General features: G+C 41.8%; 2 protein-coding genes across 2 annotated transcripts in view; one reads left to right on the forward strand and one right to left on the reverse strand.

Annotated features, from left to right (window-relative positions):
• LOC308676556 (epithelial membrane protein 3-like) overlaps positions 1–2,617 on the reverse strand; it is a 32,067-nt gene extending 29,450 nt beyond the window's left edge. Inside the window, exon 1 of the mRNA XM_081342414.1 lies at positions 2,366–2,617. Within this exon, the coding sequence (XP_081198540.1) occupies positions 2,366–2,420 (55 nt within the window). The 5' untranslated portion in view covers positions 2,421–2,617. The remainder of the gene's footprint in view (positions 1–2,365) is intronic.
• The window catches only part of LOC308676555 (outer dynein arm-docking complex subunit 1-like), a 28,853-nt gene that overhangs the window by 2,106 nt on the left and 14,517 nt on the right, over positions 1–12,230 (forward strand). Inside the window, exons 2-8 of the mRNA XM_081342413.1 lie at positions 1–166; positions 3,057–3,136; positions 5,156–5,255; positions 7,406–7,595; positions 8,483–8,605; positions 8,691–8,804; positions 9,624–9,691. Coding sequence (XP_081198539.1) covers positions 3,070–3,136; positions 5,156–5,255; positions 7,406–7,595; positions 8,483–8,605; positions 8,691–8,804; positions 9,624–9,691 — 662 coding nt within the window. The 5' untranslated portion in view covers positions 1–166; positions 3,057–3,069. The remainder of the gene's footprint in view (positions 167–3,056; positions 3,137–5,155; positions 5,256–7,405; positions 7,596–8,482; positions 8,606–8,690; positions 8,805–9,623; positions 9,692–12,230) is intronic.

Raw genomic sequence — 12,230 nt, forward strand, 5'->3', positions numbered from 1 at the left:
GATTGGTGGAAAGCTGATGCATTTCTTGGGAGATGGTTGCTAACAACTGACTGAACAAAAGCAATGGTGATGTTGGCAGGAGAGATCAGAAGACTGTATCAGAGCATACCAAAATACTGACTGCTTAAATATTGTATATTTGTCATAGGGCTCTCTAGAGAACAAGGTACTTTTATTGTTTTTTTGTTGGGGAGGGAGTGCTGACTTAATTCAGGTTTCAGATGCTAGGAAATTATTAGTCTAAGGAGAAATGTTTGCGAGATAGTGATGAATGTGAAGATAAAAATGAAGACGGTTCTGTGGTTTTGAACTGAATCTTATTCAGGCAGGGATATTGAAATGAAACTGATTCTAACAAACTCCTAAATCTTCTTGGGCAAATAATTGGATGTTAGCTAAAGTTTCCTCCTAGAATTGCTTTCAGTAAAAAACAACCTTAGTGGAAGGGTGGAATGCATTTTGTATCTCATTAAAAGAATATTTTTGCTATATGGAATATTTCTTTTGGGGGAAAGAGGATAAAGCTAAGGAGCAAGAGAGAAAATTTTTAAACAGTGTTGGGATCACTGATGAATCCAGGTGGTCTTTCAGGTGGTTCTTTAGATAAATTTTGAGATAGCAATGGACCTAACTGCTGAAAAGGTATGCAGCTGTTAACTTTATCAAAAGTGGTTTGTCTTTTCAACCTTGCAGACATTTGCAATAAAATTGCTAAAGTAACTGTAAGCTCTACCAGTTCAACCAGTTCAAGGAACCTGGAAGGCAGACTTCTGTAATCTTGCCTTCCAGATGTGCTGGGATCACAATTCTCAGAACACCAAACTACATAATTTAGGGCTATATTCGATTCTGGGAACTGTCATCTCAACACTTTGGAGAAGAGAGAAATATGACTAGATTTTTCCATTATCTCCTATGCTGAGACTTGATAACAGCCAGATTTTAAATGTGGCATAACAACGTTACATCATGTTCTCTCACATTCAGGCTTACTCATATCATATAGGAAGTCTTGCCTTATCCTTAGATTGAGACCCCAGATTATGAATTTACCATTCTACCTTGCTCTGCATCAACTTACGTCTGTTCCTCCCCATCCAGAGTTGTCCAAATAACCCAGTCAGACTCTTCATAGCACCATTTTTCTAGCCCACTGCAGCAATTTAAAGATTAATATCAGCATGTTGGTGATACCCTCTGCTGCTGAGTGACATTACCCAATGGCTTCATGCAGGTGTTAAATAAGAAGAGAGAAAGGGCCCGTGACAGTCCATAATGGGCTCTGTTTCATTCTCTCCATCAAGATGCTGGCTGTTCAGGAATAAGAAAAACCACTAAAAAAAAGGGTGGCTGCACTCTTGCAGAGGCATATCATGGTGGTGTGGTATGGTATGAATCCTGATTCAGAGGCATACCGTGGTGGTATGGTAAGAACCTTGGTTCAGAGGCATACCATGCTGGATGGTATGAAAGCTGTGGGCAAATCTGACAAGATTAGGAGGGCGATACTTCTTCCTCTCAGTCTCATAAAAGGCTACCAGGCAGAGCAACCAATGCAATTTTCATCCCATACCCTGGCTTGAATCTTAACAGATAGACATCTAGTAAAGGTAAAGGTTCCCCCGCACATGCATGCTACTCGTTTCCGACTCTAGGGGCCGGTGCTCATCTCCGTTTCAAAGCCGAAGAGCCAGCGCTTGTCCGAGGACGTCTCCGTGGTCATGTGGCCGGCACGACTAGATGCCAAAGGCGCACAGAACGCTGTTACCTTCCCACCGTAGTGGTCCCTATTTTTCTACTTGCATTTTTACGTGCTTTCAAACTGCTAGGTTGGCAGAAGCTGGGACGAGTAACAGGCGCTCTGTTACGCGGCACTCGGGATTCGACCCGCCAAACTGCCGACCTTCTGATCGACAAGCTCAGTATCCTAACCCACTGAGCCACCGCGTCCCTTGGACATCTAGATAGTCCTTTTTAATATTTCCCCAAATAGAATTACAAACAATTCTACAGAAGATTTCTTCTAGTTCACATTTTTTTATACTCTGTCCTCTGCATGTTTACCTTTATTTGTCATTTAATGTCAACATGGAAGAAGAGGGTGCTTATGTCACTACTTTTGGTAAGCCTTTCCATTACATATAATTTTTAGCTGACACAAAACAATCAGAGAATGACTACATTTACAAGTTGTGCATTCAGCATTATAGCTCTATTTTGGAAGAAAGCCATGGAAGAAAAAAAACCCGTTGAATTGAGAAGATGAAGATGATATTCAGTACATTGTACAAGTTAAGTTGTACTAAGTATCAGAAGCAAGCATCTGATGTGGATTTTCTTTTATAAGAATAGCTGAAATACTCACTTTTATGGAGTATCATTTTAAAGGGAAAGGTATTAAGTTGTTTCATCATTGCCATTTAATCTGCTCTTCCTCCTTCAGCATGATTGGCCAGGGAATTCTGGGAGTTGACGTCCACACTTAAAATTGCCAAGATTGAGAAGCCCTGCTGTAGACCAACAATTCTTAGTGGCTTAGGTAGTAAGGAGTCATTATAGGGGTTGTAGTCCAATGTTGTTGTTGTTGTTAGCTGCGAAGTCGTGTCCGACCCATCACGACCCCATGGACGTTCCTCCAGGCCTTCCTGTCCTCTACCATCTTCTGGAGTGTAGTCCAATAGCAGTTTGCAAAACTACACTGCTTGTCCCTAAACAAAAAAAAAAACAGGCTTGTGGTTAAGGCACATTCTACAGTTCCATGGTTTGCATAAATTAGTTTGTTACAGAGAACAAATTGGTTGAATTTGTATCACATGCCAAGTCATTAATCAGTTTTACAACAGTACTATGTAAATTTATTCAACGTGCTAAGCCAGATGTGCAACACATGATGTGCAAAACCAGTCCCAGGAAATGTTATGATTGAGCAGATTTGAATCTGGGGTTCCTTAATTGCAATTTGAGGCTTTTAACCATTTTTCACACGCTACCTTCATGAAACAGTTATTTTCAGAAAGTGATATAATGTTTCTGAATTCTCCTTTCTTTCTCGGCAGGTAGAAATTGAAGATGCCATTCTTCAAATCTGCCTCGAGCCTTCGTTCAGACAGTAGTGATGCAGACCTAGAAGGCATAGGTAATTTCCAAGAGAGGGAAGAGGATATTGTGGTGGTGGTGGTGATGGAGACCTAGAAGATATGGATAACTTTTAGGGGAGAAGAGGAAGTAGGAACCATCTGCACTGCCAGATTCTTCATTGGGATTAGAGATATTGGAGCCTCTGAAACAGGCCAGTAATATGATTTAAGTGTTGAAAAGCAAGAAGCTATCTTACAGTTCACGTTATGGGTCCCTGTTTGTTTATTTTGGGAACTTAAAAATCCACTGGAGTAGATCAAATGTATTTAAATCACTGTTTCGTTTTTATGATAATGATGACCTATACTGGGTCTCTAACAATTGACATTACTACTTTTTTTTTGCTGACTGAAAAATTTACATAGTTATATTTGGTTAGCTAATATCTGGATTTGGTGAAGGTATGGTCCAATTTTGCCTAGCTTACTGGGACAGTGGTTGTTCCAAAGAGACTGTCAGGCTGCAGTCCAAAAGTTTTGTTTATCCTTCTTGCAAGCCATATCTTTAGCAGTGATTTGAGAGTAACTTTTATTGGCACTCTGCTGTCATTGAGTGCAATTCAATACACTATACTACAATGCAATGCAATGCAATATTTTGGCACGAGAGTTGGATAACTGTCACTTTAAGTCACTAATGGAGAATCTGCCATAATAATTCAAGTTGCCCCTGTTTTTCTTTCCTGTTGGAAAGCTCTTTATCCCCATAGATCAAAAGATTTGGCAGGCAGTAGCTAAGGACTTAGAGCAAGTGTATTTTTGACATTTGGATTTACTGAAGGTTTCCCAGAATTTCATTGTTTTATTTTATGTGCTGCAGTTTTTCTCAGTCTAAATCTGTTATAAAATATCTGTACCATCTTCATTTCAAATATAGCTTGACAGTTTCATAAAGGATATTTGACTGGAGGTGTTGCTGTGGTTTTGTTTCAGAAATGTTGATGTACTGCCATGGAAAGCTGTGAAACCTTTAGAGAAAAAAAAGGTTGAGAAAATGTAGGCTGTATAGTAAAGTGTGCAGATCTGCACAGCTAAAAGCTTCTCGCTGAGCTGAGCAAACAATAGTGCAAAATACGGTGAGGAACAAAAATAGAGGCAACAGAGTCTTTGCATGTCTCCCTATTGAATCAAATGATAATACTCTCTTAATTTTTGATTGGAGGAGATTGGGAGTTCATTCTCAAGCCAGATTTAAATGCTGCCAAGGAAGCCAGCTTTTGAAAATGCAGGCAAGAAATAAGCTCTTTGTATTCAGTAAGAAAGGGGCCAAAGAAACAGAACCAGGGCACCATGGCTGTTTTCCACATGCCTTGGTGCATTTTGTGAGCTAGTCTTTAAGCTAGAGCTCTTCATTGTATATTGGTTTTGAAATTGGAAGTAAATTAAAGCAGGCTGAAACACAAAAGTCCTTGCTTAGCATATGGGGATAGCTAGGGGCATGAGTCACTGGTAGTAAGAGGACCCAGAGTGTGAGTCATTAAACTGTGAGTGAGCGAGAAAGTCTGCCTCTCCTTGACTTCAGAATTGTCCAAAGCAAGAAAGAAACAGGGGCAGAGAGATGGAATAAAGCACTTATCCAGCTCAGAATAGGAGCATAAAAACATTTCCCCTTTTTCTAGGCAAGTATTTCACATGTTCAGAAGAAGCACCACCGTTTTTATTTTCAAACAAACCCTACGGGGCCTTGATACGTTCTTCTAAATAAAGACAAGGCTTTTCAACAAGCCAACTTCTCACCGACATTTTTACTGAGATCTTTCTGGAAAAGCAAATTATATAATTTGACTTTGTTGGAGAAGTGCAACACCTTTGATGGTGATGGGACTATTGACCTCAGTGATCCCTATCCCAGGTGTTTTGTTCCAGGTGTGATAAACAGGTCTTTTGGAGGGATTCCTTCTTCACCCTTTGGTGATTGGGAGGGGGACTTCAGCAAAATAAATTACTGTACTGAGCAGTCTTCCTTATCACTTTTCTTTCTTTCCACTTGCCTGTCCGACAATATTGTCTTCCACCAGCTGAAGGCGAGTTGGCCAAGCTTCAACGCCAGTTCCGCCTTTTAGAAGGTGACCGCCATGCTTATGCCTTGGAGTCTCGTGAAACCATCCGCAGACAGATGTACGTGTTTAATCAAATATCGTTTTACCAGTTCTTCATTTCTCAAAACGATTGTGAAAGGTTTGGCATGCATAGGGTGGGAGGAGAAGCTACTTTCCCCTTTCATTTTATGCAAGAGTTAAAACCATTATAAGTTTATATTAGGGGCAAAGTAAGAGAAATGGAGGAGGTCTGGAAGAGGCTTCTCATGATCTGTTATATACTTTTGAAATGTCTCGCTGTTATGTCTACTCCATACTTCAGAGCAGAATGTCTCGCTGTTATGTCTACTCCATACTTCAGAGCAGACATGTCAAACACAAGGCCCGGGGGCCAGATCCGGCCCGCGAAGTGGTTTCCTGCGGCCCGTGAAGCCATCCTGGAAACAGTGAGGGAACAGCCCCCACTGCCTTGGCCCTGGCCCAGAGACCCTCCTTCTGCCAGAGACCCTCAGATCTGTCCCACTCCTGCCCAGGCCCCCATAGGCACCCTTGATGCGAACGATGTAGAGCTGGCCACGCCCACCCAGTAGGCCATACGCACTCTAGCCACGCCCACCCAGTAGGCCACGCCCACCCAGGCCATACCCACCCGGCTCCCTGAGGGCAACTGCAATGCCGATGCGGCCCTCAATGAAATTGAGTTTGACACCCCTGCTTCAGAGGCATTGAACTTCAGCTCCTATTTTGGCATGGGGCTGTGTGGTGTCATCTTCGAAACACAAGTTCCAAAGGCAGCTGGAGTTTTTAGAAGACGTTTCGCTTCTCATCCAAGAAGCTTCTGACTGAATGGTGGAGAACGGAACGATTTATGTGCCTTGCAGTCATGTAAGGACCTCATGACTGCAAGGAACATAAATCCTTCCGTTCTCCACCATTCAGTCAGAACTGATGAAGCTTCTTGGATGAGAAGCAAAAGGTCTTCAAGGAAAAAACAAAGTCTAGTTGCCTTTTGAAAGACAGCACCTTTGGGACAACCACGACCTGGACGACTGAGAATCACCACAGAGGTTTTGAAATGATAGAAAACCTGCAAAATCTGTTTCAACTGCCATTATTAGAAGTAGCATTAGAATCAGTTTAACGTCCCTCAGAGGTCCACATTGTTTGTTTCCAACCTTGAACATTTTAACTGATTAGCTGATTTCTTACCTTATTATTTTCCAGTCCTGCATAATTTCGTACTTTTTAACCTCATCTTTTTTGGTTAGCGATGACACCCCACATGCATTCTTGGATTTCCATCTCTTGAGCTCTCATTTCCAATGTTAGCTTTTGAAACAGTCTGGATACTATATGCCTTACTGCACGGAGAAGACTAAAAATTGAGACATTAAAAAAAACCTAGTTTCTCTCTTCCCTTTCCTTTTTCATATGCTGACCCAGATGTTGACATAATGCTGATGCACATGACAACTGCTATGCTCTTAGCAACGTATAATTGTCAATTGTGAATGCATATGAGTTGCTTTTATTTAATGCCATATGGCCATGAGGCTCACCCCCACACAATGCTGTATAAATATCCATCCATTTTGTAGGAATAATTGGTGTCTGCCATAATATGTGCCTGCAGCAGAATTGTGCAGTATTGATCCAGGATTTTATCTGTCTTCATCTTAGCCCTTTAATCCAGTGTATTCCCAGAGGATCCAGCGTTCCTACTGTCTTTCCTTTTTTTATTTAGACTACTTCATTTTGCCAACTATCAGGAGAATGTCCCTTCCTAGTTTTCTATGTAGGCCCTCATAAATTATTCCATCTTTAAGGGAATCATGTATTTTTATTTCCCTTGCTTATTTTACAGTGACAAGTCCTATCATCTCAACAGTCCTATCTGCCTCAGACAATTATGCTCGCAGGTTTCCTAATGCAAATGTTAGAGTGGATTGTCCATGCTGGCTGCCTTTTAAATGCACCTTATACCTGAATCTCCATTTACTCTTCCTTCCCCATTCACAGTTTGTGAAATACATGCTCAGCTGCAAGTTCATAGCTCTCCAATCATTTCTTGCCCTGTGCCACAAACTTTCCCGAACTGGCACTGCCACCACTCCCAACCAAAATTCACCATCATCATGGCCACGAACCTCCTGTTCCTGCCCGCCTGGCTGCATCTCGCCGGGCTATTTTACCACCTCTGAAAATCCCCACTTCATTTTTGTTGGACAGGGTTGAGGTCAAGCGCCTGGAAAAAGAGAACGAAGATCTACGATACAAACAGGCTGTGGCTGAGGGCCACGCCAACCAGAAGAAAGAAAAAGCCCAAAGTGAAACACTCCGATCCTTGTTGACTGAACGGGATGCCGTGAAGGAACAAATGATTAAAGAAAAAAAGCGGATAACTCGGCTTGATCAGGAGGTATAGAGAGACAGGATAAGACTTCAGACTTATTTTTCAAAAATGGGACGAAGCAGCAGGTTGGGGAGCTGGGATTCTGGGACCTTGGAAGGTTGATGTAGTTGTGAGATAAAAGAACAAGAGACACAGGCGTGTCCTGATAACAAGGTCTTAAGAGGCAGCGTGGAAATGTATAAGATGGCCGTCTGCTACGTAGCATCCCATTGTTGTATTGGGTTTTCAGTTCTTAAAATGCCCACAGCCCTTTGGTCACATTGCTGAGAATTCTAGCAATTACTGTCCTCGTACATTAGGGAAAAACAATTACAGGTAGTCCTCCACTTACAACCAGTTGCTTAGTGACTGTTCAAAGTTAGGCTGACCCAAAAAGGGATTTATGACTTGGATCTGAAGTTCAAACAGTCAGGCCCCCTTCCTGGTCACACGATCGAACTTTGGGCACTTGGCAACACGGCCACATTTATGGCTGTTTGCAGCATTCTGTGGTCACGTCACTGCATTTTACAACGGTTTTGCTGAAAATCGGCACTTCTGGCTTTCAGCAAACCATGCTTGTTGCAGAAAAAATGTAAAATCGGTTTGGTTGCAAGACTGACCGGTTTTATGACCATCATGACATAAGACTGTAATGGGCAGGCTTCATTATGGTCGAATGTCCACGGCAGATGTCTCTTTCACATCCAGATAAAGAAAACTGGAATATAAGATTTAGACCTCTGGGTTAAATATAGGGTTGAAGAATGCAGCAGGAATTGGCATTTAGAGCCCAAGATCAAAGAGCAAAAGAGCTGAGAGAATGTGAATTTCTCCAAATATTAAATTTCTTGGGTCTGAAAATAACCTGCATTTCACTTCCATTAACTAATTTCTTCTCTTGTTGTTAATAGATCCAAACCTGGGAGAACCGTTTGGCTGACCGGAAGCAGATGGTGGGCAGTGACAGCCTGATCCAGGAGCAGAGAGCCCATTTGCAAAGAAAGATTCAGACAGTAGAAAACCAACTAGATAAGGTAAAAAATAGTCAGGGATACCCAGATTTGGTGCCAGAACTTGTGAGTGGTCTAAAACTTTCTTCATTCCGCTGTCTGTTTCCAGATCTCCTCCGAGTTCAGTTCTCAGCTCGTCTTGAATTCGCAACTACGTGAGGATCTAGAAATTCTCCGAGTTGGGCATGATCACTTTGAACAGCAGTATAAAGATTTACAGGAGGTAAAGCAAATTTAAAAGAAAATGGTTCTTAGCTAACAGAATTTCAAGGAAGACTGGAGTCATGTTACAAGATAATGAGGTTCTGTTAGAGAATTCTGGGATTCGGTTGCTTAGCAAGAACTTTCTCCCAGAATGGAAAGGTGTGATTGGCTATTTCGGTATTTTAAAACTGAGGTCCCTAATTGGCAGATAAGAAAACCATGGGCTTAAAAAATGCAGTTTGGAAAGTTATTTTGGGTTATAAAGCTGAGAACATAATTTAACAATGAAATTCTGATGCTTTACGTTACATTGGGTTCTGCATACATTTGCTGCTTAAAAGGTTACCCAGAATATTCCAATCTGTCAAAAACCCAAGCGGACCGTTGTTTGGTCACCCATTTCTGTAGTTTCCTAAATGTGAGCTATTGCATACATATGAAATTACATCGTGAAGATTACCTTGCTTTATTTGTTAATGAAAACATTAAGAAACCTCAGATTACTTTCATTGCTGAAGATAACTTTTTCCATAGAAGAAGAAGCTTCTTCAGCTTTTGATGCCACCGCAGATTTTCTGGGCACACTTAACAGGATACTTTTATGCTTGTGGAATTACACCCTAAAGAATAATCATTAAGCCCAATTTCATTCTTGAGGTTGATCAGAGTTGAGGAAGAAGAGAATTAGGAAGAAAAATGTGTCAATAGACCTGTTGCTAAGTTGAACATGATGTTTTGGAGAGAATGGGCTGGGCTTCAAATAGGACATGGAGCTTTTATGCAGAACGGTAAGGTCGCGTTGCAACAAATGTTTTCTTTCTGTGTTTGTCTGTCTCAGGAACTGCTGGAGACTCGTAAAACGATTGTCAACGTGGTCAGCACCTCCTCTGCAGCTTACGATGCAAGGTTAGAGGAAAGCACTGCTCAGTCATTGTGGGAAGCCTGTCCTGGGATCTGCAGTAGATATTGCAAAGCGTTTATACTTCCACTAGTTCGTGATTGCTGTTTAAATGTCATGCTGCCTTCCCTTTTATCTGTCACTTTCACTTTCGCTTTATTTGAGATGGCTGCCTATCTCACCTGAAGTGACCCTAAGTGGCGCACATTACAACCAGGAATTAAAACATTTTAGAACAATAAGAACACACAAAACAAGACCAAAAGAGCGAAGACATTAACATACAATATAACCAGCGTGCAGCCTCCCAATGGCCAGGGAATCCCCTGTCTTGCTGTAAAAACCACTTTTTGAGGTCTTTCTGGAAGGCTACAAGGGTTGAGACTAATCTCACCTCAGGAGGAAGACGTTTCAGAGGATGGGTGCCGTAGCAGGAAAGGTTCACCACCTCTAGGTCCTGTCAGATGGAATTCTTTTGCAGATGGGACCCACAGAATGCTTGCCCTGCCCAGCCTGATGGGATGGGTAGATGTTGTACGGAAGAAATGCTCCCTCAGATAACCCTGGCCCCATGCCATGTAGGGCTTCAAAGGTCAGAAACCGCACTTTGATTTGGACCTGGAAGCAAACACAACCAATGCAGCTCACGGAGCACAGCTGTAACGTGAGTCCATCTACAGCAGTGTTTCTCAGCTTTGGCAGCTTGAAGATGTGTGGACTTCAACTCCATGCTGGCTGGGGAATTCTGGGAGTTGAAGTCCACACATCTTCAAGCTGCCCACGCTGAGAAACACTGATCCAGGGATACATACAATTGCCCATGCCACTGCATTCTGCACCAGTTGAAGCTTCTCGATATTCTTCATGGGTACTGTTCTCGATCCATGCATTGTGGCAGTTTCTTAACAACAACAACAACAACAATAATAATAATTTGGAAGGGACCTTGGAGGTCATCTAGTCCAACCCCCCCACTCAGGCAGGAAACCCTATATCATTTCAGACAAATGGCTGGCCAGTCTCTTCTTAAAAACTTCCAGTGTTGGAGCATTCACCACTTTTGGAGGCAGGTTGTTCCACTGGTTAATTGTTCTAACTGTCAGGAAGTTTCTCCTTAGTTCTAGGTTGCTTCTCTCCTTGACTAGTTTCCATCCGTTGCTTCCTGTCCTGCCTTCAGGTGCTTTGGAGAAGAGCTTGACTCCCTCTTCTTTGTGGCAGCCCCTGAGATATTGGAACACTGCTATCATGTCACCCCTCGCCCTTCTCTTCGTTAAACTACACATACCCAATTCCAGCAACCGTTCCCTATATGTTTTAGCCTCCAGTCCCCCAATCATCTTTGCTGCTCTTCTCTGTACTCTTTCTAGAGTCTCAACATCTTTTTTACATCATGGTGACCAAAACTGGATGCAGTATTCCAGGTGTGGCCTTAACCAAGGCATTGTAAAGTGGTATTAGTACTTCACATGATCTTGGTTCTATCCCTCTGTTAATGCAGCCTAGCACTCTGTTGGCTTTTTTGGCAGCTGCAGCACACTGATGGCTCATATTTAAGTGATTGATTAATTACTAACCATGCTTTCTGGGCAATTCAACCTTTTAATATTAAAAGGGGTTTTAACTGGGGTTTTATATGTTTTATATTTTTTCAGGGATTTAGTTTAATCTTTTTAATTGTTCTTAATTTTTCTATTGACGTTTTTTATGCCCTGTAAACCGCCCTGAGTCCTACGGGAAAGGGCGGTATATAAATTCAATAAATAAATAAATAATAAATAAAAGTGGCCATTTACATTATGTAAAATAACATTGTCTGCTTTGAGGTCACTGAAATTCTGTGCTCTCTTTACATATATGCAAACCATACTATAAAGATAATCTTGCATTGTGATTTTAGCTAAAGGTGACGTGAACACTGCAGTTTGCATCTGGTACCCTGACCTCCCAAATTATGAAATCTACCCTCGTTCTGGTGTTCTCAGTCCAATACTGTTGGATTTCCTGCCCTTCCATAAACAGAAGAACTAGAAACTGAGGCAGGGGTGTATATATGATGTATGTGTAAAACTCAACCGTTACGGTTTGTAAGTTGTGGCTTATTTGGTAAACATGGATAAGCATATCATGGCTCAGCATGAAGCCAAGTATAGTCTCACATTTGATGCTTTCTACCATCCCTTTCCTAATCCATCTCAGAACACTTAGACAGGCTAACAATATAATACAGCAGGAAAAGCCAGGAATCTGGATTCCCAAGTTCTTAAAAGCTGCTTACAGTCTAGTTTGATTCAGCTACTGAGAGCATGTCACTTAGTTTGCAGGTATATGGCGCATAACAATGAGGATTTGATTTTGCACACTTTAAACTAGTGTTAGGATTTTCCCCACCAAGCGTTAGAACTACAAGCTTAGCAGGCATGGGCATCTGCAGCAGGTGGGCAGTGACGACACATGTCCCTTGAAACAAATAGCATGACTTGTGTATTCATCTCAGATGTCCAAATGCAAGTACTCAATTGTGTTATATGTGCAGTGGCATCACGTCAC

Source organism: Vipera berus (assembly GCF_964194415.1).
Source record: "Vipera berus genome assembly, chromosome: W".
Lineage (NCBI taxonomy): Eukaryota > Metazoa > Chordata > Lepidosauria > Squamata > Viperidae > Vipera > Vipera berus.